The sequence below is a fragment of the Protomyctophum bolini genome (genome assembly GCF_963924005.1).
Source record: "Protomyctophum bolini genome assembly, chromosome: 12".
Classification (NCBI taxonomy): Eukaryota; Metazoa; Chordata; class Actinopteri; order Myctophiformes; family Myctophidae; genus Protomyctophum; species Protomyctophum bolini.
Window position 1 is genome coordinate 17,500,969 of NC_137873.1, and position 20,431 is coordinate 17,521,399.

Genomic DNA, 20,431 nt, shown 5'->3' on the forward strand with positions numbered 1-20,431 from the left:
TTTAAACCAGTCAAACACAATATGACCAAACCATTTACAAACTATTTCACATAAGTACAGTATGTTTTTTTTTCCTTCTTTTTTTTAAAATGAACAAATCTGGCTTCAACTTTTTGGCAACAATCTCCAAACACCACAATCTCAAATCTTGAGATGCACAACTTTGAAAGGCTAGTTGGAAATATCCCTATACAGCCAGCATTGGCCGGGGGAGGGGGGTATTTCTCCAACATGTGTCACGTCCTCCGACGGTAATTGACACTTCAAATACAGTATATATACAGACATGTTGGCGGGAGCATTTGGAAACTAGGAGCCAGTGCGTCCGTCTTGAATCTGACATTCACCATTCTGTCTTATATACTGTATATCCTGTAGTGTCCAGGACTGCTTGCTGCAGTAGTAGACCCAACAACCTAACCAATCCAAAACATGGATTGGATGGGAACTTTAAAACTAGGGATGCAACAGTTAATTAAAGTAATTGATTTAGTCGATTATGAAATAAATATCAATAATCAATCATTTTATAAAATAACATGGATTTCATCCATTTTGGCATGTCTAATTATACACAAAATGTTAAAAACAAAATGTCTGAAACATTCAGAAAGAGTGGTGGTTGTGAGCTTGTAGATTGGCTATTTCCACTATATTTGAAATACCCTCTTCTTGATTGTACGATTAATCGAAAAATAACAAAATAATCGATAGTTGCAGGCCCATCTCAAACCTACCATTATGCCAGTATTTATTATCGTATTATGTGATTTCCTTCTCAGTATGATTTGTGTCGCCTGCAGGACTACCTGCTGTGGAACCGCCTGGGAGCCACGCTGGCCAACGGCGACCGCAGTCAGGAGGCCGTGGAGGCCTACACCAGAGCTCTGGAGCTGCAGCCGGGCTTCATCAGGTCCAGATACAACCTGGGTATCAGCTGCATCAACCTGGGAGCACACAGGTAGGTCCAGACAGACTCAACCTGGGGAGCTGCATCAACCTGGGAGCACACAGGTAGGTCCAGACAGACTCAACCTGGGGAGCTGCATCAACCTGGGGGCACACAGGTAGGTCCAGTCAGACACAACCTGGGGAGCTGCATCAACCTGGGAGCACACAGGTAGGTCCAGACAGGTGCATAATGTGCATTTGTGTGTGTGCACGCTTCAATGACCACTGTTGGACCCCATGGGGATCAAGGACCTCTGGGAGCCACCCATAATTCACAACGGTCACAGCGAACTCTGTTGCATCACAACTGGTGGCCAACAGTCGTAACCAACACCGCCGCCGACCCACAGGAGAATACCATCGCACAGTGGTATCGGACCAACCACAATCAGCCAACCCTCAAACCAAACCCTTCGACCTAGAAGAACTCGAATATATTATACTATAATAATAGTATATAATATACTATAGTATGCCGTACGGTAGGGGCTATAGCCCATGTTCAAAAATGATGAAAAATGAGGATAACATTTTTTTCAAAACTTCAAAAAACGATGGGCTATAACCCATGTTTTTTGAAATTTTGAATTTTCTTCAAATCCTCAAAAATGATGAAAAACGGCGTGCTATAGTATGCCGTACGGTAAGGGCTATAGCCCATGTTCAAAAATGATGAAAAATTAGGATAACATTTTTTTCAAAAATTCAAAAAACGATGGGCTATAACCCATGTTTTTTGAAATTTTGAAATTTCTTCAAATCCTCAAAAATGATGAAAAACGGCGTGCTATAGTATGCCGTACGGTAGGAGCTATAGCCCATGTTCAAAAATGAAAAATGAGGATAACATTTTTTTCAAAAATTCAAAAAACGATGGGCTATAACCCATGTTTTTTGAAATTTTGAATTTTCTTCAAATCCTCAAAAATGATGAAAAACGGCGTGCTATAGTATGCCGTACGGTAGGGGCTATAGCCCATGTTCAAAAATGATGAAAAATGAGGATAATATTTTTTTCAAAAATTCAAAAAACGATGGGCTATAACCCATGTTTTTTGAAATTTTGAATTTTCTTCAAATCCTCAAAAATGATGAAAAACGGCGTGCTATAGTATGCCGTACGGTAGGAGCTATAGCCCATGTTCAAAAATGAAAAATGAGGATAACATTTTTTTCAAAAATTCAAAAAACGATGGGCTATAACCCATGTTTTTTGAAATTTTGAATTTTCTTCAAATCCTCAAAAATGATGAAAAACGGCGTGCTATAGTATGCCGTACGGTAGGGGCTATAGCCCATGTTCAAAAATGATGAAAAATGAGGATAACATTTTTTTCAAAAATTCAAAAAACGATGGGCTATAACCCATGTTTTTTGAAATTTTGAATTTTCTTTTACAGGGAAGCAGCCAGCAACTAACTCCCTAACATATATCTCTATGTCTGCCATGGGGAAGCAGCCAGCAACTAACTCCCTAACATATATCTCTATGTCTGCCATGGGGAAGCAGCCAGCAACTAACTCCCTAACATATATCTCTATGTCTGCCATGGGGAAGCAGCCAGCAACTAACTCCCTAACATATATCTCTATGTCTGCCATGGGGAAGCAGCCAGCAACTAACTCCCTAACATATATCTCTATGTCTGCCATGGGGAAGCAGCCAGCAACTAACTCCCTAACATATATCTCTATGTCTGCCATGGGGAAGCAGCCAGTAACTTCCTAACATAATAATATATGATAACATCTCTGTCTATCTGCTGCAGCAGTGGTTCCCAAACTGGGAGGTCCCTAGATGATTAGCTTAATCTGCAACATTGTTTTCTCACTCAAACAAAGTAAACAAACCAACATACAGTATAAGTCGAGTAGTCGACAGGGTACCTGCACATTTCTAAAGTGACAATTACAAGACCTTTCTACAGTAATACCACATTGGCCAAATTGTCAAATACCTGGTAATTATTCCATAAAGAAGAGGCAAACATTGTGAAAATAGCCGATCTACAACCTCACAACGCCTCGCAGTGCAAGGTGTAGCTTGTAGTTTGGCTATTTTCACAATATTTATGCGTGGCGTCAAACTGGCTGGGTTCAAATGTGATTATTTTGGAGGTCGATCGCAGCACTGAAACGTGTGTGGGGGGAACCCTTGTGCTACATACAGGGAAGCCGCCAGTAACTTCCTGACGGCCTTAAAGCAGCAGAAGCACAACCAGCTGGACAACCAGCACGACATCTCGGTGAACATCTGGGCCGCGCTGCGCATCGCCATCTCTATGATGGACCAGCCCGAGCTCTTCCAGGCCGCCACGGTCGGAGACCTGGACCTGCTGATGAGAGCCTTCCACCTGGACGACGTGTGAGTGACCCCAGCCTGGCGGTACGGTGGCACCGGCACTGGAGGAAGGACAAGGGTGGCAGGTTTGGAGAGGTTGCCATTTGCCAAGCTGGGAGTTTGTTTGTTCATGGGAAAGGTTTCTTTCTTTGGTTGTTTTCACAAAAACAATGAAACCAGTGATGGAAAGCGGTTATATGGTTTCGGTGGGAGATATGACGAACACGGGATGGTTTTTTTTTGGGATATCGTTGGCTGAAATAATGTGGAAGATCTTGCAGAAAGAATTGAACGATGATGCGAAAGGCCTAGTTGGCTTTTTTTTTTTTTTTTTTTCCATCGAGGACACGCGTGGAATGAACAAATGATCAAAACAACAAAGACAGGTGATGAAAGAATGTGTTGCCAGGCTGGTTTTAAACAGTTGCCAGTTTAGTTAAGCCTGATGTGCTGCTTGGCGGAAATGTTGTCAACAGAGACATATTATGGGATGCCTTCTAGAAGATGAACTGTGTTGGAGTGACTATGGAACCCTTTAACCAACAATAGCTCTTATCAAATAGTTAATAAGGAATTATGAATGCTTTTATTGAACAAACAATGAATGGATGAATTATTTCATTTACATTTTCATACAGTTACAATTATTCAGATATACATATCTTATACACTGGTTACCGGCACTGATCGCCTACACAACATAAATGTGTGGAAAATAACTATCGCAAATTGATGTAGCATTTGTTTTTTTAATTGCCCAATTGAACATTTAACAAGTGTAACAAAACCACTTTATTCACAGATGCACCATGCAACATATCCCATTTCAAACCATTCACACACTACTGACAGTAAATGCTAAACATATGACACCCATTTACCACCTAAGCCATAATACTGTGTTATATGCCAAAACAGCAGAAATATAGCAGATCTAAAGGCTCACAATGCATACATTTGTCACAATTTGTAGATCATGACTCATTTTCAATATTTGAAAAAATTGTGCCCAAAACAGGGGATCGACGTTAATTGGGTTAACAATAAACATGTACAGTACTGTACATGTAAACAAGCTGAGGGGACGAAAAAAAACAGTAGCTCTCTTCTTTTGTTCCTGTTTACATGGAGGGAACTGCACCAAGTGGCAAGTGGCTCATTAGCTACCTGCAGAAGCACAACCCAGAGAGAGAGAGAGAGAGAGAGAGAGATATGGGGAGAGGGGTGGAGAGAGGGGGGGGGGGGAGAGAATGACTCTCTTCCATCACGTGATAAAAGCAGGTATATGAGTCAGCGGTTCCTCTGTGGGTTTACAGGTAGCCTATTGGGGGTCGTGATCTTTGTTTTTCCACATCTGTCCTGCAGGTGTCAGCGTTATACAACCAATGTTAGTTTGATTCTTTCCTTGTGTAAAGTCATCTGCTTTTGTTCAGTTTACACCAGGAAGCAGTGACACATTGCTTTTCGCTATAAGCGCAGCTTAACATGATCAGTTTGATTAGTTCATATCATTAATCATACACACTTCAATGCCTGTGTATGTGCACACACGTGCAGACAGGTTCACAAGCGTGTGTGTGTGTGTGTGTGTGTGTGTGTGTGTGTGAGAGAGAGAGAGAGAGAGAGAGAGAGAGAGAGAGATGCTTGTCCCTCCAGTCAAACAGAAGGACCCTAATTGAATGAATAATTGACTTAGTCACATGCAATTAATCACTCAATTAGAAATGACCCAAGGAGCTGTCTTAGGGCCGATTCATACTCCTATTTTACCGCTGTTTCGGCGCTGTAGTGCCGAAATGATTTCGGCTCGTCAGAAGAGATGACTTTAGGACGGTACTCGCCCCCCCCCCCCCGAACCTCAAATGACGTCACATTGTAGGCTCTACAGCGCCGAACAGACTTTTATTCGGCTCTAAAATAGGAGGCCCTTATACCGAAATGTACGCGTGATAGTGTACTAGACATTCCTTCCAACTCTCTGTTATGAAAGTAATCTATTATCCAACAACCAATGTGATCTCATCTGTTCTCCTGTAGCCATTATGCACCCTGCTGCACTTCAAAAACACTACACAATGCAACACAACACAGAACTACACAATGCAACACAAAACTACACAATGCAACACAACACAGAACTACACAATGCAACACAAAACTACACAATGCAACACAACACAGAACTACACAATGCAAGACAACACAACACAAAATGACATGGTGCAATGACACTACACAATGCAACACAACACAACCACACAAAAGTTAAAACTACACAATGCAATGCAATAAACTACACAGTGCAACACAACCCAACAATACAACGCAACACAAAACTACGTAATGCAACGCAATACACTACACAATGCAAAGCAACACAAAACTATGCAATGCAACAGAACACTATACACCCTCACAACACATTGCAATGCAACACAATGCAATGCAACATTACAACACAAAACAACATATGCAATACAGTATACAACACAACACAATGCCATTTTTGTTAGATTTGTAATGAATGGTTAAGAATAAGATATTATGAACATTTAAATATCAAACATCATTTCCCAAACAGAAATGCATGTACAGTATTTAAGTCTACCCTGAGGCAGGAATAAATCATATCCCCACTGGCCATAAAACTGTACAACCAGAGGGAGCAAAATCAAACCCTGAACCCTGGTACTGTCGTTGTTCATATGGGGGATATGTATTTTGGGGAAGACCTCATCACCTGAAGTCATTCTTTGCATTATTTTGTCTGCTATAATGTTCTAATCTTAGAATCCTGTGTATAGTAGCCTATGTGACTCTTAGCACAACGTTTAAGAACCAATGTGCTCAATAATCTCCTATTAGGTCACCGTGATGCTGTATTAGCCTATAGCACAGACTCCCAATCGATTTATTTCCATGAATTTGGATCATATCATTTTTTTATGTGACATTCATAATATTATATTAATAGTAATGTAGCTCAACTTCAAATATTCATCTCTATCATTTAATTTATACATTATTTTAAAACAAACGTTTTGTCTCAGTAGCTACATGATAACAAAATGTATTATACGATGGTAGGGTTTAAAGATCCTTGCAATGCACTTTATCTGACTGTGTACCTTATCTGGCCTTAAAGGTTTATGGTCATTAAATATCATCGGTTATGTTCATATTATGAAGAATATTAGTAGCAAGTGTAACTTAGGTGTAATGAGGGGCAGCATGACGGTGCTATCAGGTTAGCACCTCCATGCGAACTCTCATTGGAACCCATCCATGTATTCTCATCATGTTAATGAGGACTGACATTTACTAGCCAAGAAATGTATTTCCTTTACTGCACTAAACTTGTTTTTATTTCTTATTCATTATTTGTTATATTAATTATTCAGTCATTCTGAAAATGATGCTGTTGACTCCCATGTAGCTAATTGAAAGGGATAAAATACATGTTGAATGCAGACTTTTTATTCTCTGGAAGATGTTAATGCACATGTGGTATTACTGAAGAGTTTCCTTTATGGTTGTGGCTCCTGGACTGGAAGCAAGGTACCAATTTTCTACAAGCTTGAATCTGGGAGTTTGTGTAATTCCACTGGCTATAGCCACCCTCCCAGCTTCTTAACCTGACCATAACCACATCAAGCTATACCTATACTGTAAACTTAACCATGTGTAACCTAATGCCTAATTAATTTGTTAAGAATTTGCAGTGAAATGTTCATGTGGCAGACTCTGCAAGACTGTACTAATATTGTCCAACATATTTACAGTTAGTATAATAGAAGGTAAATTGAAAAAGTCATGATACATGATACATGATACATGATAACCGTAGACTAGCATATCATTTAGAATTTGCAATTGCAGTTATTGCACCTTCCCTGGGTTACTGGGGGCAGCGGTGGCCGAACGGTTTGCGGAGCGGTCTTGATATTGGAAGGTCGCTAGTTCGTATCCCCGGACCGGCACGTTAAAATTACCACCGCTGAAGTGCCCTTGGACAAGGCATTGAACCCCTACCATGAAATGTTCTATGAGCAGGGCCTGGCTGTAAACAAGTTCTTGAGCTTAGTCCAGTTACCCTGGATAAACATAGTTCCTTTACTGAGGTAGGATGGATCTATCTATGTTGAAGAAAATATACATATAAATAGATTAATATACTTAATACCAAAGATATACAGAATGCACATTCATGCAGCCGGATGACCAAAGTATATACATAGTGCACAAAGTTATGTGGTAACAATTCTGATATGTATAATTTGGGCAAAGAGATTTGTACAGGATAACGTCCAAAACAAAGTGATCTGTTGGCGAGCTGGTAATTACAGGTTAAAGACAGCGAGTCCTTGTTCAGAGCTCTGATAGTTTGAGAAGGAAAAAGAAAACCCTTAATTTCGGAGTCTCTCAATTGTCTTTGTTGCAGTGTATGCTTTGACCTGACCGCAGCGGACAGTGTATGCTTTGACCTGACCGCAGCGGACAGACACTCCAGTGCTGGGGTGATGGAGGTCCTTCATAATTCAGTCCTACAGGGAGGGGAGTCCTCATGGTGCTCTTGGCTGACCGCTACAACCTCCACAGGACTCACTGGTCCCAAGAGGAGCTATTTTTAACTTTATACCTAAGCTTAACTCTCTGTAACCTAATGCTTAAACACCTTGAAGCTAAACGTAACCATCTCTAACACAATGCCTAAACTTGACCAATTTTAACCTTATACATAAACGTAACCATGTGTGTAATGTAATCTAATGTCGAAATGCATCAATTCTTAAGTGTATAACTAAACTTACTGTAACCATCTCTAATGTAATGCCTAAAACAGAAACATTAACTTAGGTTGGCAGCGCTTGGCTCTGGCTGTTCGTGCAATGCATTATGGGTATTATACTACCAGTTCAGGACCCACAATCTTCCTTTGTTGTTAATGTTATCCCTAACATTTAACTGAATATTGTAACTTTGAGTTTTTGTTGTTTCTTTTAACCATTTCTCAGCATGTATATCACTATGTCATGAGTCATGACTCATGTTTCTAATGGCTTTCATTCTATGTTCTTTTCATACAGCTTCTAAAGACAAATAGTGTAAAATGTTCATATCATTGTTATAACAGATGTATCCAAGATTACATTGGTAGTACACTGATAGTAGTATGTCATGAAATCCCCTATCATATTCATAACTATACATTTCACCATGTTAAACATGTAACCGTTACTCATAAGGAACATACATGGTCGTGTTCTGCCATCAGAAGGCAAAGAGCAGGGACCACTTTGTGTGTTTTAAAGTCCACAGGCCATGTGAGCAAAGTTACATCCATAAAAGTAAATAAATGATATACTGTTCTGTCTAGCATCTACTTCTGTACCAACAACATCTTCAAGGAGGACACACTTTGAATTACACTTCTCTCAGGTAGTTTCTGCTCTGTGGCGTGGTAGGGAAGTGTAGTCCCCATAATGACAAAACTAATTACACACACTGTACTGTAACATGCATTATTATATCATATAGTAGCCAGAGAACTAAATCCCTGTTCTCCAGATATCTTCCCCTTCTCAGGTATTTGCTGTTGTTTGGCTTGCAGGGCAGCGGTATCTGTCTGGTGTATGAATATAATTAAATTACATCCTGTACCACTGACACTAGGATAGAACATCAATATGGAGGACAAGACAATATGTGAATTACAATAACTTACTGGATTTGACAATATCCAGAATATTACAATAACATAGGCATTCAATCATGAATCGATCAATCATGAATCAATGTATTGGACCATTAATTAACCTACTACTCTATAGCTATAGCACTATAGCCTGAATTCATCTTCCTGTACTGTCCGTATGTTGTGCATGTAAACATACTGCAGTGAGCAGACTGAGCACCATCTGGAACATTTATGCACCACGATGTACAGATCAACTTTATTTATGTAAGGAATGAGACTCGCTGTTTAAAATGTAGGCCGAAACATTAAAATGATATTTTAGCAATTAAAATAATTGATTTAAAAAAGGCACTTGTGATGTGTGTTGTTTGTGTTGGATCTTTTGTTTTTTTAATTTCAAATATCTTATTGCAGACACATCCCTCCGCATATTGTGAATGGTGTTGCTTGTAAAGCGTCATCATCAGTGCCCATACTGTACCCGAGGTGGGGTTGGCGAAAGGGCCTTTCTGTGTGGAGTTTGCATGTTCTCCCGTGTCCCCTAGGGTAGGTACCCTCACAAAAAACATGCAGTAATCCTGGTATCTGAACTGCCTTCCCCTGGCCAAACGAAAAGTTACTGGTCGGAATAACGTGTTCCTTCCACGCGTGGAAATTCCCCCGTGTCAGGTGAAAAGAAGCAGCATTAATTGGACTCCTCATGCATAGAAGGAAACATGAGGTCAGTCCGCTGCCCCCACAGGTTGGCAAAGACAGTGTAGCGCCCAGGATTATTAGATAATAATTTATACTGGGTGAAAGGAAAAGGGTTGCAAAATCTCTCTCATTAGTCATTAGCAGGCAACAGTACAGCACTATCTCTCTGTTTCTGGCACAACAGCGCCCCTACTGGTACTAATAGTCATACTGGTGCTCATTAACGTCACATAGGCGGACACATAGGTGAACACGGACATTGCTGTTCCTTGGAGTGGTTGCACCACTCAAAAATAACCAACATTTTGGGCAAAGAGAGAAAAAAGTGGGTAATTGTATGTGGATTTATCCTGGTATCATAATAGTTCCAGTCCAGCTCTGGGCCTTGAATCATTCAGGGTTTTCTCCCTCCCTGTTCATCTGCCTCTATTCTATTCTAATGTATTCAGGAATCTGATGTAGGCCTACTACTACCAAACTACCAAACATACGGGATAGGGTTTAACATACAGTATAGGGAAATACAAAAGTACAAGAAATAGCTCAGGAGCTGACTACTAAAATAAAGAAGAATAAATGCTAAAGGTTACTTAATGAAGACTAAACATAGGACAAACTAGGATAACAAAATATAACTTACTCAGGACTGAAGACAAACTAACAGCAGAAACATGAAGTGAGTCTTGTTGAAGAACAGAGGAAGTGTGTGGAGCAGGAGGTTACTTAACTGAGGAGGAGACATGCTGAGCTGGAGAAGATCTCTCACACAGAGGATCCCATCCATTTCCTAAACAGTTACACCTCCCTCTCAAAGATCAGTGAATCTGCACATTCAATCAGCAGCAATGTCCGTCACTTTGAAGATGTGACTGTGTCTGTGTCAAAGATGAGGGACAGACTAGACATTCTTAAAGAGAAAGGGACACAAGTCTCAGAGACAGTGAATACATTGAATGTTTTACTGTCAACACAATTGTACAATATTGTACCAGAGCTGAGTTCTTAAAATATTCATGTCCAATCACACTGGATCCAAACACAGAACATGAATGCCTGTCTCTGTATAAAGGTAACAAAACAGTAACAAGGATGAACAAACAACGCTCAGAGATTCACTGACTGCTATCAGGTTGTGAGTAGAATAGATGTTCTGACTGGACACTGTTACTGGGGGGTATAGAGTGGATTGGAAACAAGGTTGATATAGCAGTCGCACGTAAAGATATCAGCAGAACAGGGACCATAAGGAAGGTGGATTTGGAATGAATGGTAAATCTATGTCTTTACAGTGTCAGCCTCAGGCAGGAGGTTAGGTTATAACTTAAGATTTAATGGTATAGATGTATTTAAATCCACAGTGCCTGATGTGTGCCTGATGTGTCCTCCAGAGTATAGTGTATTCCTGGATCACAGTGTACTGTGGTATCAGAGATGCATCAAAGATGTCTAGAATCTACAGCATCTCTGACACCATGATGACTCGCATCTGCAGGTTCATCAACCCGTGCCCATTCTCTGCAGCCCCTCTATGCTGGATTTTGGACTGCTGTTGAAAGCACTGTTGAGTTGTGTGACCTCAAGTAAATCTGTCTTTGTCTGCCTCTCAAATCATTTATTTTGTCTATATAAAATATATTGTATAATTTGTTAATAATCTGTTTTGCTATTTTGCACATCCATGCAGTATTGGGCATCATAATATCATGTTCTTGTGTAATTGTTTTGTGGGTTTGATATTCCATGTGAAATATTATTCAATGATATTGACAAAAAGTATGTGAATATTCCAAATTATTTCGCTAGTTAAATAAATGTGTGTTTTATTAGTATTTTATGGCTGTACCTTTTGTCTTATGTACTTTATTGATTCCAGTGTCAAGTGGACTTTGAGACCTGACTGTATAATAATTAAAAAGAGAGATTAGACACACACACACACACACACACACACACACACACACACACACACACACACACACACACGTGTTTCTATGTGCAGGGCGTTGCTGAAAATGAGCTGTGCTCAGCTACTTCCCTGGGTAAATAAAGATAACAAAAAAATACAACACACACACACACACACACACAGTCTCTCACACACACACACACACACACACACACACACACACACACACACACACACACACACACACACACACACACACACACACACACACACACACACACACACACACACACACACACACACACACACACACACACACACACACACACACAATCATGTCATGTGATTTCTGAGTAAATGAAACTACTAAAGGAAACCAACAGTTTCATTTACTCAGAAATCACAGATGGGAGGTGTGTTTGTGTGCATTCAGTCTGTTTCTCAGTCTGTCAGATAGATAGTCACTACTCACTTGATTCACTTGTAAAATGGCACAGCAAGGAGTTCAACTGGACCAGGAACAGTTCTGCTGTTCTATCTGTCTGGATCTACTGAAGGATCCAGTGAGTGTTCCCTGTGGACACAGCTACTGTATGGGCTGTATTAAAGGCTTCTGGGATCAGGATGACCAGAAGGGACTCTACAGCTGTCCACAGTGCAGAGAAACCTTTAACCCAAGACCTGTTCTGAAGAAAAACAACATGTTGGCTGACATGATGGATTTACTGAAGAAGACAGGACTCCAAGCTGTTCCTCCTGATCTCGGCTATGCTGGACCTGGAGATGTGGCCTGTGATTTCTGCACTGGGAGAAAAGTGAAAGCTGTCAAGACTTGTCTTCAGTGTCTGGTCTCTTACTGTGACACTCACCTCCAACCTCACTATCAATTGCCTGCCTTCAAGAAACACAAGCTGGTCACAGCCTCCAGCAAGCTTCAAGAGAACACTTGCTCTCTTCACGACGAGGTGAAGAAGGTTTTTTGCCGTACTGATCAGCAGTGCATCTGTTATCTGTGCTGTATGGAAGAACACAAAGGTCACGATACGATTTCAGCTGCAGCAGAAAGGACAAAGAGACAGAAAGAGCTTGATACGAGTCAGCAGAACATCCAGCAGAGAATCCAGGAGAGAGAGAAAGACGTGAAGGTGCTTCACCAACAAGTGGAGTCCATCAATCACTGCTCTGATAGAGCAGTGGAGGACAGTGACACCATCTTTACTGAGCTCATCTCTTCCATTGAAAGAAAACGATCTGAGGTGAGGGAGCAGATCAGAGACCAGCAGAAACATGAAGTGATTCGTGTTGAAGAACAGAGGAATGTTGTGGAGCAGGAGGTCACTGAACTGAGGAGGAGACATGCTGAGCTGGAGCAGATCTCTCACACAGAGGATCCCATCCATTTCCTAAACAGTTACACCTCCCTCTCAAAGATCAGTGAATCTACACACCCAGTCAGCAGCAGTGTCTGCCACTTTGAAGATGTGACTGTGTCTGTGTCAAAGATGAGGGATAAACTAGAGGACATTCTTAAAGAGAAAGGGACACACATCTCAGAGACAGTGAATACAGTGGATGTTTTACTGACAACACCATCCAAACCAGAATCAGAACCAGAACCAGAATCAGAACCAGAACCAGAACCTGAATCAGAATCAGAATCAGAACCAGAACCAGAACCAGAACCAGAATCAGAACCCAGGACCAGAGCTGAGTTTTTACAATATTCATGTCCAATCACACTGGATCCAAACACAGCACATGAACTCCTGTCTCTAACTAAAGGTAACAGAAAAGTAACAAGGATGAACAGACAACGCCCAAAGAGATTCACTGACTGCCATCAGGTCCGTAGTATAGAGCATTTGACTGGACGGCGTGGACGCTGTTACTGGGAGGTAAAGTGGAGTGGAAACAAGATTGGTATAGCAGTCACACATGATGATTTCGACAGAACAGGGACCTATAATGAAAGTGGATTTGGAATGAATGATGAATCGTTTTCTTTACAGTGTCAGGCAGGACGTTTTGAATTAAGATATAACGGTGAAGTAGTACAGGACGGCTTATGTCATGTGTCCTCCAGGGTAGGAGTGTATCTAGACGACAGTGCAGGTACTCTTTCCTTCTACAGCGTCACTGGCACCATGACTCTCATGGCCACAGTCAACACCCCATGCTGGGGTAGTTACGAGCTCTATGCTGGACTTTGGACTGCTGCTGAAAGCACTGCAGAGTTGTGTAACCTCGAGTAGATCTGACTTTGTTTGTCTCGCAAATCATGTTTATTTTGTACATAGAAAATATGCATTCATAAAATAGGCCTATGATCTCATGGAGGAATGTTTGGGCTTTTTCATACCATGTTCCTGTGTAATTGTTTTGTGCGATATTCCATATTAGAGCATACCTATTCACACGCACATAGACAGTGGGTGCTGGGCCAATAGAGCAATATGGAAGGAGGTTAGAGCCTGCACACTTGGATATAACATTATGTTGTTGATTAGTTTGTGATTAAAAATTGCAAATTAATTCACAATCATGTTGGAATTAAATTCAATGTAATTATAAATAGTGACCAACATAATAAATACTAGTTGAATAAATAAATGTTTGTGTGTTTTATTATTATTCTTTTAGGGCTGTACTTTAACCTGCGGTCTTGTGTTCTTTATTGTGTCAAGTGACTGTAGTGTAAAATTCTATATAATAATTAAAATGAGAGATTAGCCTTTTGTTCCTGAGTGTGAAACATTGAATTTCATATTGCATTTTGGAGAAGAGCCTAAGTTACAATACACTTTATCTGATGTTATTGTACTATCCTCGGGGCCTATGGCCCTTTTGGTGTCTGTGAACAATAATTTGATTGTGGCAAAACATTTGTGCAACTCCCAAGCCTCACCTTATATCTGAATGAACACACGCATGCACACACGCACGCACACGGTCAACAACAAACAGCTTGGCATGTTTGTTCCCAGCCCTACCAGATGTTCCTGTTGTATCAGTTTCTCAATTTAAGAACACACTTATACTTATACTTATAAATAATACAGTAAAATAAACAGATGTATCTGATGTATCATGTTTGTGTAGTGTATATAGTGTGTTTATATTATTATTTTATGACATTACCTGAACCTTCTGTCTTACTATCTTTACAGCTGTCACTGTAAAGTGGACTGGGGCACTCATGTAAAATAGACCTGTAAAATAAAGAAGAGAAAGTGGGATTCAAAATGTGTCGATCATTTAAGTTCATATGTGTATTTGGACAAAATCCTTCTGATTCAACAGAGTTATAGCTATATGTCTTTATATCTCATTGTTTCATATTTTATTTTTACTTTTATTTACTTCTATCCACACACACACAACCAGGAAGAACCTTGTGACTTCTAAGTAAATTAAACCAGACGGTGAATAGAGTGTGATCTTGTTTTTTGTCAACACCACCAGAACCCAATTAAGACCAGAGCTGAGTTCTTGCATTGCCAAATAATCACACACCTGTCTCTGTCTAAATAGAACACACAATAATCACTCTGAGCAGTCGGAGGTAGAGTGGAGTGGAACCAGTGTTTATAGAATAAAGATATCAGCAGGACAGGGAAAGTATAGAGTAGATTTGGACGATATCTTGGTGTTTACAGTGTTGGACAGGAGGTTATATATTTTCAGACACAGAAACATTGAAACTACTTATTATTATTATGACTGTACTTTAACCTGCTGTCTTACGTATACTGTATTTCTGTTGTCACTGTAAAGTGGACTGCATGGGACACTGCTAATGTACTTTGAAAAGGAAGCTTTAATATTTTTAATGAATGTGGATCATATGTACAGTATTTTGGTATTGTAGATAGTTGTTTACTAGTTAACGCATCAAAATGGCACAGCACTGGTGCCTGTGCACTTAATGAAGTTAATGTACTCTGCTGAGTTGACACAGCACTGGTGCCTGTGCACTTAATCAAGTTAATGTACTCTGCTGAGTTGACACAACACTGACTTTAATTGCCACCTAGTGGCAATAATACACAAACATTAGTTTTAAGGTCCGATTGTACTTTTCTGATCTCTAAGGGGGTCTACTCCCTGGGTCTCTTGTATTTGTGGAAAGGTACAGTATGAACTAAAATATACAGTAGGTTATACTGCTTATATTGAAAGCTACCTACAGAATAAAATGAGCTCAATAATGGCTTCTTAGAGGGGCACTGTTTGTACAGTCTGGTATTGGTTTGTGTATTAAATTCCACAACCGTATTTCTATCTATATGGAATATGGACATGGTGGGATTTGTTGACTCAATGTCAATTCTGTGAGTTGTATTTGGTGAGGGAAGACTTTTAGTTTACAAGCTTTTACAAGCTCACAACACGCAGTGCAGAACATTGCAATTAAATTACTTTTAAATACGGCATATTATGCTATTAAAATGTATTCTGTTTTCCCAATCGTGTCCTGACAGAATTGAAGATGTGATTTGTGGATGGTTGATAATCTAAGATAGTAAAAACAGGAATATACTGGGAAAATATATCTGGCGCTCAGTATTGTGAACTATCTAGCCTACAGCCTATATTAACTCAACTGTAGTACAATTTTGCATTGTTGAGGCATATTTCCAATTTTCAGTACTTTTACTTCTATACTTCACTACATCTCAGAGACAAATATTGTACTTTTACTCCACTACAAGCATTTGAAAACTTTAGTTCCTACTAGTTACTTTGTAGATTTGGATAATTATACAAAACATAAATAAATCACTTCAGCCCTATATACATTTCAAAATAGCTGATCTACAAGCTCACAATTCATTGTGATATGATGCGTTATGAGCTTGTAGCTATTTTCAAGATTATTGATACATTTTGAAAGCTTGTGAAATGGGACATTCTGCATAATGAGTACTTTCTACTTTTGGCACTTTAAGTATACTTTGACAGCAATACTTTTGTAATTTTACTCAAGTATATTTTTTATTCCAAACTTTAACTTAACTTTAACTAATAGAGTATTTCTACATTGCAGTATTGATACTTTAACTTAAGTAAAACATGTGAGTAATCTTTCCACCACTGCTGTAACTGTCATGGTTGAAATGACACATTGAAACGTACCATACTGTATACTGTATTCACTTGTGTTGAGGGAGGGGCGAGGAGGCAGAGACAAAGAAAGAGATGAATAGAGAATTGAATTGTCTTTAAATGTTCATCAGAGTTTATTTGATAATTTCAGCAGAAGAGGCAAACTACAGACTCATATTTCAACAGTGTTTCATACCAACACAGAGAACTATAGATGCAACAACCTCTACAAGACAAAGCGCATTGTGGGGGAGACTCCACTGCGTGGGTGAGACCGCGGCGGAACTCCGTAACAAATCACAAGGTCATGGTCAACGGCCAGTTTGAACACAACATCAGCTTTGTTATGTACAGGGTGTTAAACACACTCTTCCTATAATTCACACCCACACAACCAGGAAGAACCTCCCATGTCATGTGATCTGAGGTAGCGTAACCAAAGTAAGTCTGCTTTTAAAATGGCACAGCAAGGAGTTCAACTGGACCAGGAGCAATTCTGCTGTTCTATCTGTCTGGATCTACTGAAGGGTCCAGTGAGTGTCCCCTGTGGACACAGCTACTGCAGTAGGTGCATCGAGGGATACTGGAATCAGGATGATCAAAGAGGGAGATGGAGCTGTCCACAGTGCAGAGAGACTTTCAACCCGAGGCCTGTCCTGAAGAAAAACACCATGTTGGCTGAGGTGGTGGAGAGCCTGAAGACGACAAGACTACAAGCTGTTCCTCCTGATCACTGCTATGTTGGACCTGGAGATGTGGCCTGTGATGTCTGCACTGGGAGAAAACTGAAAGCTGTAAAGACTTGTCTTCAGTGTCTGGTCTCTTACTGTGACACTCACCTCCAGCCTCACTATCAGTCTACTGCCTTTAAGAAACACAAGTTGGTCAAAGCCTCCAGCAAGCTTCAGGAGAACATCTGCTCTCGTCACAACGAGGTGAAGAAGGTTTTTTGCCGTACTGACCAGCAGTGTATCTGTTATCTGTGCTTTATGGAAGAACACAAAGGTCACGATACGATCTCAGCTGCAACAGAAAGAACTGAGAGACAGAAAGAGCTTGATACGAGTCAACAGAACATCCAGCAGAGAATCCAGGAGAGGGAGAATGACGTGAAGGTGCTTTACCAGGAGGTGAGGTCCATCAATCACTCTGCTGATAGAGCAGTGGATAACAGTGACACCATCTTTACTAAGCTCATCTCCTCCTTTGAGAGAACGCGGTCTGAGGTGAGGGAGCAGATCAGAGACCAGCAGAAACGTACAGTGAGCTGTGCTAATGAACTGAGGAAGATTCTGGAGCAGGATGTTAATCAGCTTAAGAGGAGACATGCCGAGCTGAAGCAGATCTCAAACACAGAGGATGACATGCATTTTCTACACAGTTACACCTCCCTGGCAAAGATCAGTGAATCTAAACACCCTGTCAGCAGCAATGTCCATCCTCTGAGGTACTTCGATGATGTGAATGTGGCTGTGTCAAAAATGAGGGACAAATTAGAGGACATTCTTAAAGAGGATGGGACAAACATATCAGAGACAGTGAATAGAGTGGATGATTTACTGTCAACAACACCAGAACCCAAGACCAGAGCTGAGTTCTTACAATGTTCATGTCCACTCACACTGGATCCAAACACAGCAGAAAAATCCCTGTCCCTGTCAAAAAGGAACAGAAAGGTAACAGTGACGAACAAACAACAGTCATATCCTCATCACCCAGAGAGATTCACTGTGTGGTGGCAGGTTCTGAGTAGGGAGGGTCTGACTGCACAACATTACTGGGAGGTAGAGTGCCGTGGAAACAGTGTTTATCATGCGGTCTCATATAAAGATATTAGCAGGACAGGGACCCACAAGGAATGTGGATTTGGACTGAATGATAAATCTTGGTCTTTACAGTGTTGTAATGGATATTATGTCTTCAGACACAAAGGCATTAGTACTCATATCCCAGGTGGTGTGTCCTCCAGAGTAGGAGTGTACCTGGATCACAGTGCAGGTATTCTGTCCTTCTACAGTGTACAGTACTTCTCTGACACCATGACTCTCCTCCACAGAGTCCAGACCACATTCACCCAGCCCCTCTATGCTGGATTCTGGCTTTCTGATGGAGAAACTGCTGAGTTGTGTGACCTCAAGTAGATAAATCAGACTTGTGTTTGTCTCTCATGATGACTCCACTATTTTGTTTGTCTTTCAAGGTCAACATTATTGAGCCTTCAAAAAAAAAGTTTGTTTTGTTGAAGTAAATAAAACAAGTGATTTATTTGACTTCAGTAGTGTTGTTTATAACCTGTCACTGACTTGAATCACATGTTAATTTGTCTATGGAGAATATTGTTATTGTAATTTGTCAAAATCCGGTTTTCTGAATTGGCTGCATTTGTGTGTGTGTGTGTGTGTGTGTGTGTGTGTGTGTGTGTGTGTGTGTGTGTGTGTGTGTGTGTGTGTGTGTGTGTGTGTGTGCGCGCGCGTGCCCGTGCGAGACCAGTAATTGCTATTTTGCTATATTCCAAGTATTTTTTTTCAAAGACATAGCTCTCTGTTGCTAAGCTTTAACTCCCACACAAAGTTCCCGCAGTAGTTCTCCTTAAAACCTTGAACAGATAAAACAGTTCTTTGCCAGAACAGCTATGAGTTATGAGTAACCCAAACTCCCTGCTGCATGGTGTGTGTTCTGTGTTCATGCGTCATTGCGTCAGGTCCTCAGTTATCTAATGACTCCCTTCCACTCAGACAGAGATAAGGCGGGTTTATAGAAAGGCAGAGGAACACAAAGCAGTTTGTTTCACATTCAGCCTTGGTGACGCACTGACGATTCTGAAAACATTTTCTGAAAAACTTGATTGAATTTTTTTCATTTTTAATAATTGCTATACAGCAACAACTAAGATGATACAGAGGTGTAGGCCTACAGGTCTAAAAAGGTTTAACGTTTGGGGTTGGTTGCGATTTAAACAGATTTCGATCCATGTGTGACATATGGTCACATTTCTGTTTATCATGTATGTTTAAGTGTAAGAGCACTTTTCTTGGAATGAGCAGGGAATTAATATTTTAGGAACAGACATATCCCTCTTTTCGCCACAAGGTGGCAAATCCACATTGGGTGCTGGGGTTGGCAGGGAATGAGAGTGCTGATAATAAGCTTTCCAAAAGGGAAAACAATTATGGGTGCAAGAGTAATTTCAATGACATTGCTTTCACCCCTTCCATTTCATCTTATTTATTAATGTACCGGTATTTGCTATTTTTATTATTGCATCATTTGGCTGCAAAAAAAAACATTTTAGCTGTATCTTGAAGTAGCATAAACATCTCAAAATGATAACTACTCAATCATGATGTACTGTAGCAGTTGCCAACATATGTCTTTTGTAAACGCAGCACTTTGAACTTTGACGACAGAGTACAGCAACTTGCAATGGGCCTGGCTTACAAGATTCGCTACACCACTACCCATGTACCTGTCAAAAATACTTTCTTAATGTCAACAAAGTCCACGATCACAACACCACAACAAACCAAGTGCAACCCATATACGGCTCAAACAAGGGGTTAAATTAATTTTGCTCCTATGCCACTAAAATGTGGAACGTCCTACCAACAGCCATTAAGAAATGTGAATCCCTACACTCCTTCAAAACCACTCTCAAAGAGCACTTACGGTGGCTGCAATTCAAAACTGCAGTCCCCCCCCTCTATTTTTCTATACTGTTTCCCTACAGTTTTCC

General features: G+C 40.4%; 2 protein-coding genes across 2 annotated transcripts in view; both read left to right on the forward strand.

Annotated features, from left to right (window-relative positions):
* The window catches only part of pex5lb (peroxisomal biogenesis factor 5-like b), a gene marked incomplete at its 3' end in the record, with an annotated part of 65,147 nt that extends 61,827 nt beyond the window's left edge, over nt 1-3,320 (forward strand). Inside the window, exons 13-14 of the mRNA XM_080778821.1 lie at nt 804-961; nt 3,122-3,320. Of these exons, the coding sequence (XP_080634947.1) occupies nt 804-961; nt 3,122-3,320 (357 nt within the window). The remainder of the gene's footprint in view (nt 1-803; nt 962-3,121) is intronic.
* Nucleotides 3,321-12,038: 8,718 nt separating this feature from the next.
* Nucleotides 12,039-18,839, forward strand: LOC308326116 (uncharacterized protein; the record flags this gene model as incomplete). The annotated part of the gene is made up of 2 exons (XM_080778923.1): nt 12,039-13,841; nt 17,130-18,839. The coding sequence occupies exons 1-2, from the start codon at nt 12,081-12,083 to the stop codon at nt 18,837-18,839; spliced, it is 3,471 nt and encodes a 1,156-aa protein (XP_080635049.1). The 5' UTR covers nt 12,039-12,080.
* Between the last annotated feature and the right edge of the window lie 1,592 nt (nt 18,840-20,431).